Genomic DNA, 13,951 nt, shown 5'->3' with positions numbered 1-13,951 from the left:
AATTTACATTTCTCTGATAATGAATGAGTTTGAACATCTCTTATGCACGTCAGCTTTTAGATTCTACTTTTGCAAATTTCCTGTTTATAACTTTTACCCATTTTCCCATAAAGATACCCATCTTTTTTCTTATTAATTCACAGGTGCTTCTTGCATATTACAGATATTAGTCCCTCGTACACTATGAATATTGCAAATGACCTTTAAATTCTTTAAATTTTTTTTCTTTTTCAACGTTTATTCATTTTTGAGAGACAGAGAGAGACAGAGTGTGAACAGGGAAGGGGCAGAGAGAGAGAGGGAGACTTAGAATCTGAAGCAGTCTTCAGGCTCTGAGCCATCAGCACAGAGCCTGACATGGGACTGAACTCACAAACCATGAGATCATGACCTGAGCTGAAGTAGGATGCTTAACTAACTGAGCCACCCAGGCACCCCAACCTCTTCTATTCTGATAAATGTCTTAATGGTCCATTTTAGTCTCCTTTTAATTTTGACATAATGAAACTAATCGATATTCTGTTCTATGAACTGTACTTTCCAAGTCTTTTTTTTTTAATTTTTTAAATGTTTTTTATTTATTTCTAGGAGAGAGAGATGAGACAGCGTGAGCAGAGGAGGGTCAGAGAGAGAGGGAGTCACAGACTCTGAAACAGGCTCCAGGCTCTGGGCTGGCAGTCAGCACAGAGCCCGATGCGGGGCTCGAACCCACGAACCGCGAGATCACGACCTAAGTGAAAGTCAGACGCTTAACCGACTAAGCCACCCAGGCGCCCCTGTACTTTCCAAGTCTTAAGAAGTTGTTGTCTGTCACAAAGATTTGAAGATAATTTCCTTGATTTTCTTCTTGTTACTTTATATCTTTCACATATTGGCCTTTCGTACATCTGGAGTCCACCTTTGTGTGTGGTGTTAGATAGATATCTAGTTATCTTTTTCTCTACACATTGAGCCAGTTTTCCTGAGACCATTGACTAAGCTTACCATCTCCACCCCCCATTAACTTGGATTGCTATTTTATCATATTTTATAACTCCCCATATAATATATAATATTATATTGAGTTCTGAACTCTCTCTTCTGTCTCACTGAGCCATTTGTCTACTCCTGCACTAACACTACACTTTTTTAAATTTAAATTTAATTTTTTTAAACACTACACTTAAAAAAATACATTATTTTATTTTGCAGCCTATCTTCAAATCTGGCAGGGCAAGAAGCTTATTTCTTGCACCACCACAGCCCTGTTCTCCTTACCACTTACATCACCATGCAGGAAATACACTGGTCCTCTCCACCCTTGAGAGGAACCATTTGCAGACATCTGTTCCCTCCTGGTTCCAAAGCCAGGCTTCACACTGAAAAAGGCACATCCTCATCCAGGAAGAGGGAGTCAAGCCTGCCCAGCAAAATCTGCACAATGTCTTAGCTTAGCTTTTATTCCTAGAACCTTCATTTCTCCCATTAACTCCTCGGTGTCAGCATACCTAACACTAACGAGAGTAGTGCAGCTGCTGGAAGTTTTGTTCTCTCTTGTTTCAAGTTTGGATGTTGGGAGTGTGCGCCTGGAGCAGGGGCTTACGCAAGTCACTAAGTGTGCGGGCTTCCTTTTGCTTCTTGCAGTCTGTCTTTATCCTGTGGCTTTTATCCTTGTGGTGCTAAGTGGCTGGCTGATCCACCTCCAGGCATCCCCATTCCAGGCAGGAAGGGGATAAGTTCCAAACATAGCAGCCACCCTTTTATCAGCAAAACAAAAACTTCCTAGGGAAACCCACCCACTAGGTTTCAGCTTACATCTTATGCTTAGAACTGGATCACATGGCCACCCACATGCAGAGAGAACATCTTTATCCAGATTACATGCCACCCTGAGTAATAGTTGGGTTTGTGTGGTAATCTAACAACTACATCTCAATTTTGCCCAGGCTGCCTTACGCTGACTCAAGATCACAACACATCAATCGCTGCCTCCTGGCCCACACACCTCCCTTCTGATCTCCCGCTCACGCTGGAGCCTAAACCTGACCCAGAACGTTTCCAGGCTTGGCCATCAGGAGGAAGACGCATAGGAACAGGGCAGGGGCTGGGGGAGTCAAGCACACTGCTTCTCCTAAACTTTTCATCATGGCTTTGGAAGATGTTAGATCAGCTTATTATCTTTAAAACTGTTGAAGACAGGTGCCTGGGTGGCTCAGTCAGGTGAGCGTCCGACTCCAGTTCAGGTCATGATCTCGTGGCTCATAAATTCAAGCTCCGTGTTGGGCTCTGTGCTGAAAGCTCAGAGCCTGCAGCCTGCTTCAAATTCTGTGTCTTCCTCCCTCTCTCTCTCTCTGCTTCTTTCTGCCCCTCCTCCACTTGCACTCTGTTTTTCTCTTAAAAAGTAAATAATCATTAAAAAAGTTTTAAACTGTTGAAGAAACTAGAAACTACCCAATGTCCATTTATAGTAAAAATGAGTAGATCAATTGGAGTACATTTACAGTGTACATTTAAGTATACAGTGCCATAATGAGGACACGTCCATGACTATAGACAAAAATCTGGGATGAACCACACACATATAAGACGGAGCAAAACAGGCCACGCACAAGATAATGCACTGTGTGATTTTATTTATATACATTTATTATATTTTTATAAATCTATATAAATAAATTTATATTTATTCATACAAAGTCTATAAGTGGGCAAAACCAATGGATGGTGATAAAAGTCAGGAGGTCACTGCACTTGGCAGAGGGTAGTGACTGCAAGGGGGCCCCTAGATCTTCTGGGGTCCTGGTCATATCTTGCTGCTCTATCTTGGTGCTGGTGACAAGGATATCTTCTGTTTTGTGAAAAGTCACCAAGTTTATAATACTCATGATAAGGGCACATTTCTGCTTGTATGTTATTCTTCAATGAAAAGTTAATTTTAAAATATTGTCAAAACAAAACAAAATAATAAAATAAAATATTGTTAAAAGGACGCCTGTTACAGACACCCGTGGCTGTTTACCACCATTCATTTTTCTCTTCTTTGATAGGAGGATCTTCATTTTATTCAGGGAGCAGTCCCTTTCCCCAAGCCTACACTACTCAGGGGACATTCTGGGTTCAGTCTGGGACAATGAATCCTGTTTGGTGCGAATCAACCATGCTAATCCATTTTCTCTAGTCTGCGTTGGTTTAGGAAAAGGCATGTGACCCAATTTTGGCCAATAAGAACGAAGGGAATTCTGCTGGGGTGGTTTCTGGAAAGATGTCACCCTCCTCTAAAAGATACTTGCTGTGGAGGTGCGTGGTGGCTCAGTCGGTTAGGTGTCTGACTTCAGCTTAGGTCATGATCTTGCAGTTTGTGGGTTCGAGCCCCAGTTGGGGCTCTGTGCTGACAGCTCAGAGCTTGAAGCCTGCTTCGGATTCTGTGTCTCCCTCTCTCTGCCCCTCTCCTGCTCACACTCTGTCTCTCTCTCTCTCTCTCTGTCTCAAAAATAAATAAACATTTAAAAATACATAAAAGATACTCACTGCAGTCATTGATGTTGAGGAACCACATGAAGGAGAACCAAGAGAAGCAGGGAGGGAGAAGTGGAACTGGAGCCCTGACATCCCTTACCTGGATTTCTTGGTACGCAAGGTTAAAACCTAACTATTTAAGGCCGTGTGAATTTTTTCCCATTGCCAAGAGCAGATTGACCAACAGCATCATTTTGGAAAATACACTCAAGATTGCCCCTAGGCTAGCATTCTGCTCTGTTCTACATTTCCCACCCTAATATTCCAAATTTGAACTATCTCTGTCCCCTGCAATTATGTCAGTATTATTTGCTCCTATTGTGCACCAAGGCACACATCTTGGGCTTGCTTACAAGAGCGCTTGGGGCTGCCAGCTACATTCCTGGGCTCAGCTCCCCTTCCCTCGTCTTCAGAACCAGCTTGTAGCATCTTCTCACCTCTCTCTCATTCTGACTGCCTCCCCCCAACTCCTTCCTATAAGGACCCTCTCAACACTCCTCTTTTGCTGTGGTCTGTGATCATTCTATTCATATCACTTACGTGCTTCTCATAGTACATAATTTATTTGTCTATCTCCTTACTGTCTGTCTTCCCCTATAAAAACGGGAGCTCCGTGAGGCAGGAATTTGTTTTCTGTTTTGCCTGTTGTGGAATCTCAACATCTGGAAACTTTCTGGCACAAAATACCCACTCAATCAGCATGAGTGGATCTCTGCTTCTTGCAACTCATAGCGGTGTGGACGGGAGAAGTGACTTGTTCCTGGCTGCCCAGCCATTCAGTGAGCGCAGGACACCACACAGAGTCCACTTCTCCTCAGACACTTTATTTCTGGGACCAAATGTGGGTCACAGCTGCAGAGCAGGGACAGCTTCTGTGTCTGAGGAAGAAAGCACCGGGGAGACTGGGGTGCAGCCCTCACAATGGTCATTCTGGGACCTGTGTCTAGGACCTGAATGGAGAGACAGGGTCAGCCCACTGTTGGGGAAGGGGGACCCTTATTCCAGGAGACTTAGAGGGGCTGGAGAGATTGAGGCTGTTAATTCCTGTTAGGGAACAGGGGTCTGGAGGGAGTGTCATGGTCCCTGCAGGAGTGAGGATCACAGGGAGGGGGGCACACCTGAACGCCCGGTCCTGGGATGCCTCATGAGTTGGACTGGATGGTGTCCTGGATCCACTTGGTGAATTGGCAGAGGTTGGTGTAGACGCCGGGTCTGTTGGGCTGGGCACAGGGAAAGTCTCCCCAGGACACGAGGCCCTGTAGGGAACCATTGCAAACCACAGGCCCCCCTGAATCACCCTGTGGAGGAGAAAGGTGCTCACAGAGAGGTGGAGATGTGGGGAGGTGGAGGGAAGGAGGCATAGGTGAAGAAAGGCCAGGGTGGCAAGAGACCGAGGCACAGAGGTGGAAAAAGTAGAGAGGTGAAGAGACACAAAGAGAGGGAGATGTAGGTGAGAGAGAGAGAGAATATTAGCATATCACTGTAAATCCAAACTTTAGAAGTTCTGTTCGCCCCTCCCTACCCAACCCCTACCTATGTCTCCCTCACTGGGTCTCTCTGTCCTTATTTCTCTTTCTCTCTTCCAGCCTTTGATCACTGTATTTCTCCTACTGGGCATGCCTTCCTTTCCCTTCCTCACTCTTCGCCTGCCCCCTGACACCAATCCACCTAGGACTTGCACACCTCACCTTTGCAGAGAGGCAGTTCTCGGCCCCTGGACGAGGCTTTCTCATCCTGGGCACCACCGACACTGGGGCCAGATCATTCCTTGCTGTGGTGGCCGTCCCGTTTATGTAAGGTGTTCAGCAGCATCCCTGACTTCTATGCATTAGATGCCAGTAACCCCCTCCCTCCCCAGGGGACAGCTGTGACAACCAAAAATATGGATAAGCATTGCCATGTGTCCCCTGGGACAGAGCCAGGGGCAGGTTGAGAACCACTTCCGTGGGTTGCCTGTGTTTAACTCCCCACAGCTCCAGGAATTGCTCTCCTATAATAATAATAATTTCACTGTCATTTCTTATGGGTGTTTACACAAGATATTGGTATCCGGTATAAAGAAATCCAGAGCCTGGCTTCTTTCTTTGTTAGCAGACACTGTTTCAAGGCAAAAGAGCCTGGTTGCCTGTGAGCCTCTAAATGTCAACTTTCTGGCGGATTAATTTTTCTCAATGTATTTTGCTTACTATCCCTGCAGTTTCCTTTGAGAGGCAGTCAGTTCACTGCTCTGAGCTTGGTTCCTTGTGTGTAAAACAGAGCTACTAATAATGGCTAAGTGAATTAGTTAATGAGCTGATGTACATGAACCCGACATAAAGTGGGGCCTTGAGATGAGCTGCTATTATTATTATAGTATTAGTGTTGTTACTTTTTGCTCTGAGTGGCCACACCCTGACCACAGGTTGGTATGAAAAGCTACTTGAGGTCTGCATAATGAAAAACAAAGTGCTAAGCTCGGCTCCAGAAGAGCTACAGTGGTTCTAAGCGCTGACATGTGGATTAGATGTGCTTTCTTCCGATAGAAATCCCTCTGCACACCTTCCCTCTCCATGTTACGTGGGGACAGAGATGACGTTGGGAAGTTACTGCAGTTGTCAGGTTTGTAAAATTCTTTTTNNTCAGAATGGGACGAGAGTGCTGTCTGAGGCCACAGCTTACTTGCAAATTGCCAATATTACTGAAGTGTATATCCTGCCAGTAGAGAACACCTTGATTTATATCCCTCTAGAACTGTTGAGGCCCTGAATATGGGGAAAGGTCCTGATCCCTGCAACAGTATAATTTTAATTTCTCTCATCCTCAAAGGATAGAGCATCCATGAGGACATAAAGAAATTCTGTACTGGGGATCAAGGAGTATTTGTTGAACATTGGCCCCCACCCATCTCTGCAGGCTGAACTCCTACTTCACCCTCCCTCAGTCCCCCAAATGTTCTGGCTTTTTCTGGCCTTTGAATCAGTCAGACTCTTCCCTGCTGCAGGACCCTTGCACATGCTTTTCTTACCCTTAGCCTTTGCAAGTCTGGCTCCTTTGTGTCATTCAGCCTCTACCCAACTCTTCGGGGAAGCCCTCTCAACCGCTCTTTTATATAAAAAAAATTATTGGGATGCCTGGGTGTCTCAGTCGGCTAAGTGTCTGACTCTCGATTTCTGTTCAGGTCACCATCTCACAGTGGTTTGTGAGATCGAACCCTCGCACTGGGCTCTGTGTTGACAGTGCAGAGCCTGCTTGGATTCTCTTTGCCTCTCTCTCTCTCTCTCTCTCTTTCTCAAAATAAATAATAAATAATAAATAAACATTAAAAATATTTAAGTAATCTCTACACCCAATGTGGGGCTCGAGCTCACAACTCCCAGATCTAAGGTCACATGCTCTTCTGATTAAGCCCACCAGATGTCCCTCAAACACCCTTTTATATATTGCCCCTCATCACTTTCTATCATAAAACCATGTCTTATTTTCTACACAGCTCTTATCATTCTCTGAAATTACCCTAGTTATGCAGCTTCTTGACTATTGGGGCTTAAAAAATAATTTTGTTTTTTATTTTATTTTAAGTAATTTCTATGCCCACTGTGGGGCTTGAACTCATGACCCTGAGATCAAGAGTCACATGCTGTACCAACTGAGTCAGCCAGGTGCTCAACCATTGGAGGGTTTTTAAAAACTCTTTTGCCCTCCAACAAACTTCCAACAAGTTTGCAATCAAGCCTCTGTATTAAATATACTCTTTTTAGATATTCAGCAGAGGGTTTTTTTTTTTTTCCCTTCCTCAAGACAGTTTACTAGCATTTGTCAGGAAACTTTCATAGTTTCCTGTGTATGACTCACATATTTCTACTGGACAGGGCTGGGTTCCCAGTACTTAGCAAGGTTTCAGGTTACAAAGTTGGCGCTTGGTGTGTATCTGCTGAGCGAATGCAGAAGTCTCGAGCCTTACCTGGCAGGAGTCTCTGCCAGCCTGGTCACCAGCACAGAACATGGTGGAATCTATCTGTCCCGAATAGGCATCCCTGCATCTGTTGGCACTTAGCACGGTGATGTTCAAGCACTGCAGGACCTTGGGGAATTTAACTGTCAGAGAGACGCAGAGTAGGGTCACAGTGAGCAATGAGCAAGACGGGGAGGGACTGCTCAGGGGCAGGCATGGGTGGGCATCAAGAGAGACCTGGATACTCACTGTTGGGGCTGCTGGTTGTTCCCCAGCCAGACACCGTGCATCTGGTTCCAGCAGATGGACACCGGGAGGAGATGCTGATGGGCTTAACATACTGAGTCTCACGGATCTTTCTGTTCAGTTTGATGAGCATGAGGTCATTGGAGTGGCTGGGATGGGAGTAGCCAGGATGCGGGATGGATCTGATCCCCTGGAACAGCTGCTGCCCAGACTCATAAACGGGAGACAGGGAATGGTGGCCGAGACGGATTCTGAAAAATCTAAAGAAGATAGTGGAGATAACCAGCAACCCAGATCCCTATGCCCATAACCAGTTTCAAGCACACCCCAGGTCCAGTCCCATCCCTGACTCCACCCCATCCCATCCCCAGACTGAATCCTTTCCACACACGGAAACCACCTCACGTGCATTCCCAAAATGATCCAACCACCCCAACCTCAAATCCAGCCACCTCCAACATAACTCTAATCCCAACCGTATCCTCAGTCCTACAGCCTTCCCCACGCTCTGCCCCATCCCAATCTCTCCCTTCCAGACCAGCAGCAGATGCACGACCAGCCCCAAATCCAACCCAGTCCCATCCCTGACCCTAGCCCTAATTCTTCACCCACCCCAAACCATCAACACATACATTCCCAACTCCAAATCTCATTCATAAGGCTAACTCCAACCCCATCTTCAACCCCACAGCTATTTCCAATTCCAACACCGTCTTCATCTTCACTCCATTCCTTCCCAAACTCTGAAGCTACCCTGAATCACATCTCCGTTCCAAACCACTCAGCATATACACTCACCCCAAACCCAACGCACCCCCTATCCCCCGACTACTATCCTCTCTCCAGCCTAAATCCTCTCCATCCATCTCCATCCTTAATTCCATCCCAACTGTACCCCTTCGTCATCCCCGCCGGACCCTCGTTTCCATGCCCCCGCCCCTGCCCCTGCCCTGCCCAGCCTTGCTCTTGGAGCCCCACTCACTGCTTCCGGCAGTGGGCGGCTGTGAGCAGCCACTGCGGATGCACCAGCACGGCCCCACAGTAGAGCTGGTTGGGACGCATCAACAGAGCACCCTGCCAAGGCTGGCCGAGCTTCTCGCAGTCGGTTCCATTCACGATGCGGCTGCTGCTGCCTTCGTCTGCCCTGGTGTCCTCCTGGGCCCCAGCTCCAAGGTCCCGGGTGTTCCCAGAGGGCCGGGAGCCAGCGTCAGGGGGGTTGTCACACGAGGTAACATCGTTTGCAAGAACAGGCTCTAGGGGAAGAAAATGGGCGGGGCTTGGAGTCGGGGCGGAGCTTGAGGACAGGGGGTGGGTCTTAGGTCCAAGAGGCGGGGCCAGCCAGAGGTCGTCTGACTTCCGAAGGGCGCTTACATCGAGGGGGCCCAGGGCTTTAGAGGCGAAGTCTGGAGTCTAAGGATGAAACCTCTGATGAAGGGCAAGGCTTGGACCTCAAGGACAGAGTCCAGGATCAGGCGGTTTACTGGGCTCTGACTGCACATCAAGATTCCGGGTAGTGGCTAGAACGTAGTGGGCGGGGCCGGGGAGGGCCAAGTTGGACGACCCCAGGGGCGGAGCCAGGGCTCAGGGGGTGGAGCCTGGGGAACACACCGGTGACCAGGGCTTTAGGGGTAAGGTCTCAGCTCCGGAAGTGGGGTCACGGCTTGGGGGGCGGGGGGGCAGTTGGAGAGGCCAGGGTCTCTGAAGAGCCCAGTAGGGGCTGGGCCCTAGGAGCCGCAGACAGGACCAGAAGTGGAGTCTGGCCAACAGGAGAGAGAGCCATCCAGGTGGGGCTTGGCTTGCGGCGGGTGTGCAGCCCAAGGGGACCCTGACTGCGGATCAAGTCCGGACTAGCAGTGCGGCCGAGGAAAGGGGGCACAGTCAAGAGTTGGGGGAACAGAACCAGCGAAGTGCTCAGCTGGGGGCCCCAGGTGGGCCCAGGTGGTGGCAGAGAGCAGGCCTAATATTTTTACTTCCTTTAAAAGAATTTTTTTAATGTTTATTTATTTTTGAGACAGAGACACAGAGGGTAAACGTGGGAAGGGCAGAGAGATAGGGAGACACAGAATCTGACTCGGGCTCCGGGCTCTGAGCTGTCAGCACAGAGCCGGACACAGGGCTCGAACCCACAGACTGCGAGATCACAACCTGAGCGGAAGTCGGACACTCCACCAGCTGAGCCATCCAGGTGCCCCGCTGATTTGTGACTTCTCAAACACGAATGTACCTCCTGAATCCGGCCAATACCATCCCCCCTACAGACAGACACGGATGCCTCACTCCGTCTCCAGGCCTCCATAGTCTGTTTAGTTGCTCATATTCTTGCTGACGACCCAGAGGTGCCAGGCACGGGTGCCGCCTTCATTTACGCACACACTCCAAGAAACACATGTACAATGGCTGTCACAAATAGGCGCGCGCGCATACACACACACACACACACACACACACACACACCGTCTCCACCAGGATGGTCACAGGCACAGCTCCATCTCCTGGTACACACACTTCCCAGGCACACGCACCCAGTGGCCGCCTCACAAGATCTCATGCAGCCACCCTCCCCGTGTCTCAGTGACATGTCTGCATGCATACATCTATGTAGAGACCACCACGTGCACTTCTGCACATGGCACGTTGGCATGGTGACAATATCACACTCAGGAAACCCCGCATGGGACAGCGCAGGTGACCAGGCATCATCCACCTGCACACAGCCACTGCCTCCTAGTGACAGCCACTTCGGCACACGCCGTCCATTAAGGCAGGGATGGAAACTCCGCCCACGCAGCTGTGCGACACACAGACAGCCCCTTATAAACACAGTCACAAACACACATACATAGAACCTCAAGCAGTCACACAACCTAAGTACAGCCACCCAGTTTTCCTCTCAGCTGCAGTCACATAATCGCAAACGGCTACCTGCAAGTACCTAGCCACACATTTCCATGGTAACGAGCACTTTTGTTACATGCAATCCAGTGACACAGGGACCAGAGCCCCAGACACCTGCAGTCATACAGTCACACACGTAACGTGCATACTGTCACCTGCACAGACACTGAGCCACTCACGATCCTATCTGCACACACACCCAGTCACACAATCACACACACAGCCTCCACGGTGTGAAGTGATTGTGTGACTGGGTGTGTGTCACACCTGTCACAGCTCGTCACTTGATACGGAAAAAGTACCCCCCCCACACACGCACACACACACACACACACACACACACACACCGTGGCAGGCACAAGCCACACACAATCGATGGATCACAAATACGGACACCGGCTCACAGTCACCCAGTCCTGGAGCCATACCCAGTCACAGAATCTCCCTGAGACAAACGCTCCAGTGTCACTCAGAGAATCAGCCACAGCCCCACCCACACACAGGGGTTCTGGTTACCTGTCACCCCCAGGATCAGAGCTGTGATCAGGGCACCGACCATCCACGCCCAGGGGGCTCCTGCTGCAGCCATGGCCACTTGCACCTGCTGGGGAGACAGAGAACAGGGTGGACCAGGTGATTCTGGGAGCCCTTACCCCACCTCCCCTCCTTCCCTGTCCCATCTCCCAGGGCTGAGAGGGACCACAAGGACATTGCCCTCCAATCCCCCAGGAGCTACCGACTTCAGAGGAGCAGACATCCAGCCCTCCCCTGTTGGGCAAGGAGGGAGCATACAGAGAGAGTGGGGAACCGGACATAGACACCTCTCCCTCCCTGTGGTCTTCCTCAGGCCTCACCTGCGTGTCCCCCCAGGTAGGGGGTGGGGAACCCGCTCCCAGCTCAGCCGCAGACTTCTCAGGCCTGCACCCTCCTGCCGCTCCTCCTCCTGGGCTCCCGGCGCCCGGCCTGGGTTATAACCACCCACTGATCCCCGGGGCACATTCCCAGGTAGTGAGGCGCCCCGCCAGGCCTCGGCAATCACTCCTCCTGCCTGTCCCCCACCTCCGCCCCCAGAGCACCCCCCCACCCAGTCCCAAAGGCCACTCCCTAATTCCCTGGCCTGGGGGATGGGGAGGGGTCTCTCCAGGGCTGATCCACCTTGGCCTGCAACCCCTGTCCCCCAGCCTCACGTTCCTGCCTCTGACCTGCTCTGGGTGCTCTTCTTGGGGCCAGGAGTTTTCTTTATTTTCCATGACTTTTACTCCTTCCACTTCTCTGTCCCCGCCTTACCTTTTCCCACCTGTGTCTCTGTTTTTTTTCAAACCCTTACAGCCTTCTTCATCTGTTTTTGTGTCCCTCTAAATCTTTCTGAGTCTCTCTCAATGTAAAGCACCCACCGAGTATCTGGTTTTGGGTCTCTCCCCCCAGCTCACATCGCCCCCACCTTAGCATCCCGTCTCTCTGTGTCTCCACGTCTGTCTCTGTCCCTCCCTCTCTTTCTGTGTCTCTAACCCTTGCTCTTTATCTGCCTCTGTGAGTTTCCCTCTTTGTAATGATTCTGAGTGGTGCATATCTTGAACATTCCTTAAAATTCTTATCTTATAGGGGACACCTGGCTGGCTCAGTCGGTTAAGCGTCTGACTTTGGCTCAGGTCATGATCTCACGGTTCGTGGGTTTGAGCCCCGCGTTGGGCTCTGTGCTGACAGCTCAGAGCCTGGAGCCTGCTTCAGATTCTGTGTCTCCCTCTCTCTCTGACCCTCCCCTGCTCACGCTGTCTCTCTCTCTCTCTCTCAGAAAGAAATAAAACATTTAAAAATTTTTTTTAACTTCTTATCTTATATATTTTTTAAGTTTATTTATTTTGAGAGAGAGAGAGAGCAGGGAAGGGGCAAAGGGAGAGAGAGAGAGAGAGACAGAGAGAGAGAAAACCCCAAACACACTCAGCTAGGAGCCAGACTTGGGGCTCAATCTCAGGATTGTAAGATCATGACCTGAGACGAAATCGAGAGTCTGTTGCTCAATCGACTGAGCCACCAGGTGCCCCCAGAATTGTCATCTGTTTCCTTTACTTCTGTTTTGCTTTTTTTTTTTTACAGCGTTGAGGTATAATCTGAGTACAATAAACTGTGTATATTTAATGTGTACGATTTGATGAGTTTTGACACATATACACCCAACCGTCACCGCAGACAGTGAGCAAGTCCATCACCTCCTTAGTTTCCTCCTATCCCTTTATGTGCCTGTGATTCTCCGTCTCTGTCCCTCTACACCTCAGGGTCTCTCTATGTATCCTTCCTTCTTGGATATCTCTCTTTGCTCTGTGATTCTATCCTTCTTGATCTCCCTGTTTCTGTCTTGTGCCTACATCATTCTGTCCCTCCATCTCTCCGTCTCTGTCTGTCTCTCTGTCAATGGCTCTAAGTATCTGTATCTCTGTGTCTTTCTGTCCCTCTGCCTCCCTCACCTTGCATTTTGGAAGCCACTTTGTAAGAGATCCCTCATCCCTCCTCCTGCCCCTCACCCTGGGGCGGGGGCCACAGGGCAGGAAAGGGCAGGGATCCAGTCGGCGGTGGGGGGGGGGGACCTGCAGAGGCCTAGGCTGGGCTGGCACAGCCAGGCGTGGGTGAGAGGGTTGGGCAGGGCCACCTGTTGATGGGAAAAGAGGCCAGGAGAAGGGGTGGGTGGCTCCTGGCCCTGTAGGAAATGGGGCACTGGGTGGGGAGCCCAAGAAGTGGCTTCTCTATCACCAGTCCTGGGTCATCTGGGCTTGTCTTTCCTGATCTTTTCTCCATTTGGTCTCTTCTTTCTGCCTGGCCCCAACTCTCTGCATCTGCCTCTAACGTCGTCTCCAAGTCTCTGACCCACTGGGATGTGAGAGTCAAGCACTCACTCAACAGCTCCTTCCTGGGCACCCACTGTGTGCCAGACTGGGGTGAGCTAAGTGGACAAGGAGCTCTGGAGATGGTCCCTTTTGGAACTCGCATTCCTTGAGGGTAAAACTAAACTGTACGGCTCACGTCTGTGAGTCTGCCCCTGTGAGCCAGAGGCTTCAGAGACCTTGAGGTTGCTTTCAGTCTATAGGGAGAAAGAAACTATTCTGAGGTTTATTTTGATTATTGCAATTTATATTGCATGTATTAGAGTGACAAATCCAGCAAACTGCTTCTTTCTTAATATTTCAATATTTTAATATTGAATTTCTTTAATATTTCAAGGCTGTCTTACAACCCTTTTAATTCTAGATCTGCCTTTTTTATTTTTTTAAAAAAATTTTAATGTTTTTCATTTATTTATTTATTTATTTTTAATATTTTTTTATTTATTTCTAGGAGAGATAGAGAGAGACATCGTGAGCAGGGGAGGGTCAGAGAGAGAGGGAGACACAG

At 49.2% G+C, this 13,951-nt stretch overlaps 1 protein-coding gene across 1 annotated transcript; it reads right to left on the bottom strand.

Annotated features, from left to right (window-relative positions):
* Positions 1 to 4,637: 4,637 nt before the first annotated feature.
* LOC144217676 (kallikrein-5-like) lies at positions 4,638 to 11,156 on the bottom strand. Its single transcript, XM_077747335.1, has 5 exons — positions 11,084 to 11,156; positions 8,655 to 8,925; positions 7,676 to 7,932; positions 7,436 to 7,569; positions 4,638 to 4,793 (listed from the first exon to the last, which is right to left on the bottom strand). The coding sequence occupies exons 1-5, from the start codon at positions 11,154 to 11,156 to the stop codon at positions 4,638 to 4,640; spliced, it is 891 nt and encodes a 296-aa protein (XP_077603461.1).
* Positions 11,157 to 13,951: the final 2,795 nt, after the last annotated feature.

Source organism: Crocuta crocuta, unplaced genomic scaffold (genome assembly GCF_008692635.1).
Source record: "Crocuta crocuta isolate KB4526 unplaced genomic scaffold, BGI_CrCroc_1.0 scaffold334, whole genome shotgun sequence".
NCBI classification, from domain to species: Eukaryota; Metazoa; Chordata; class Mammalia; order Carnivora; family Hyaenidae; genus Crocuta; species Crocuta crocuta.
The sequence above is the reverse complement of the archived record's forward strand: the minus strand, read 5'-3'. Positions and strand labels throughout refer to the sequence as shown.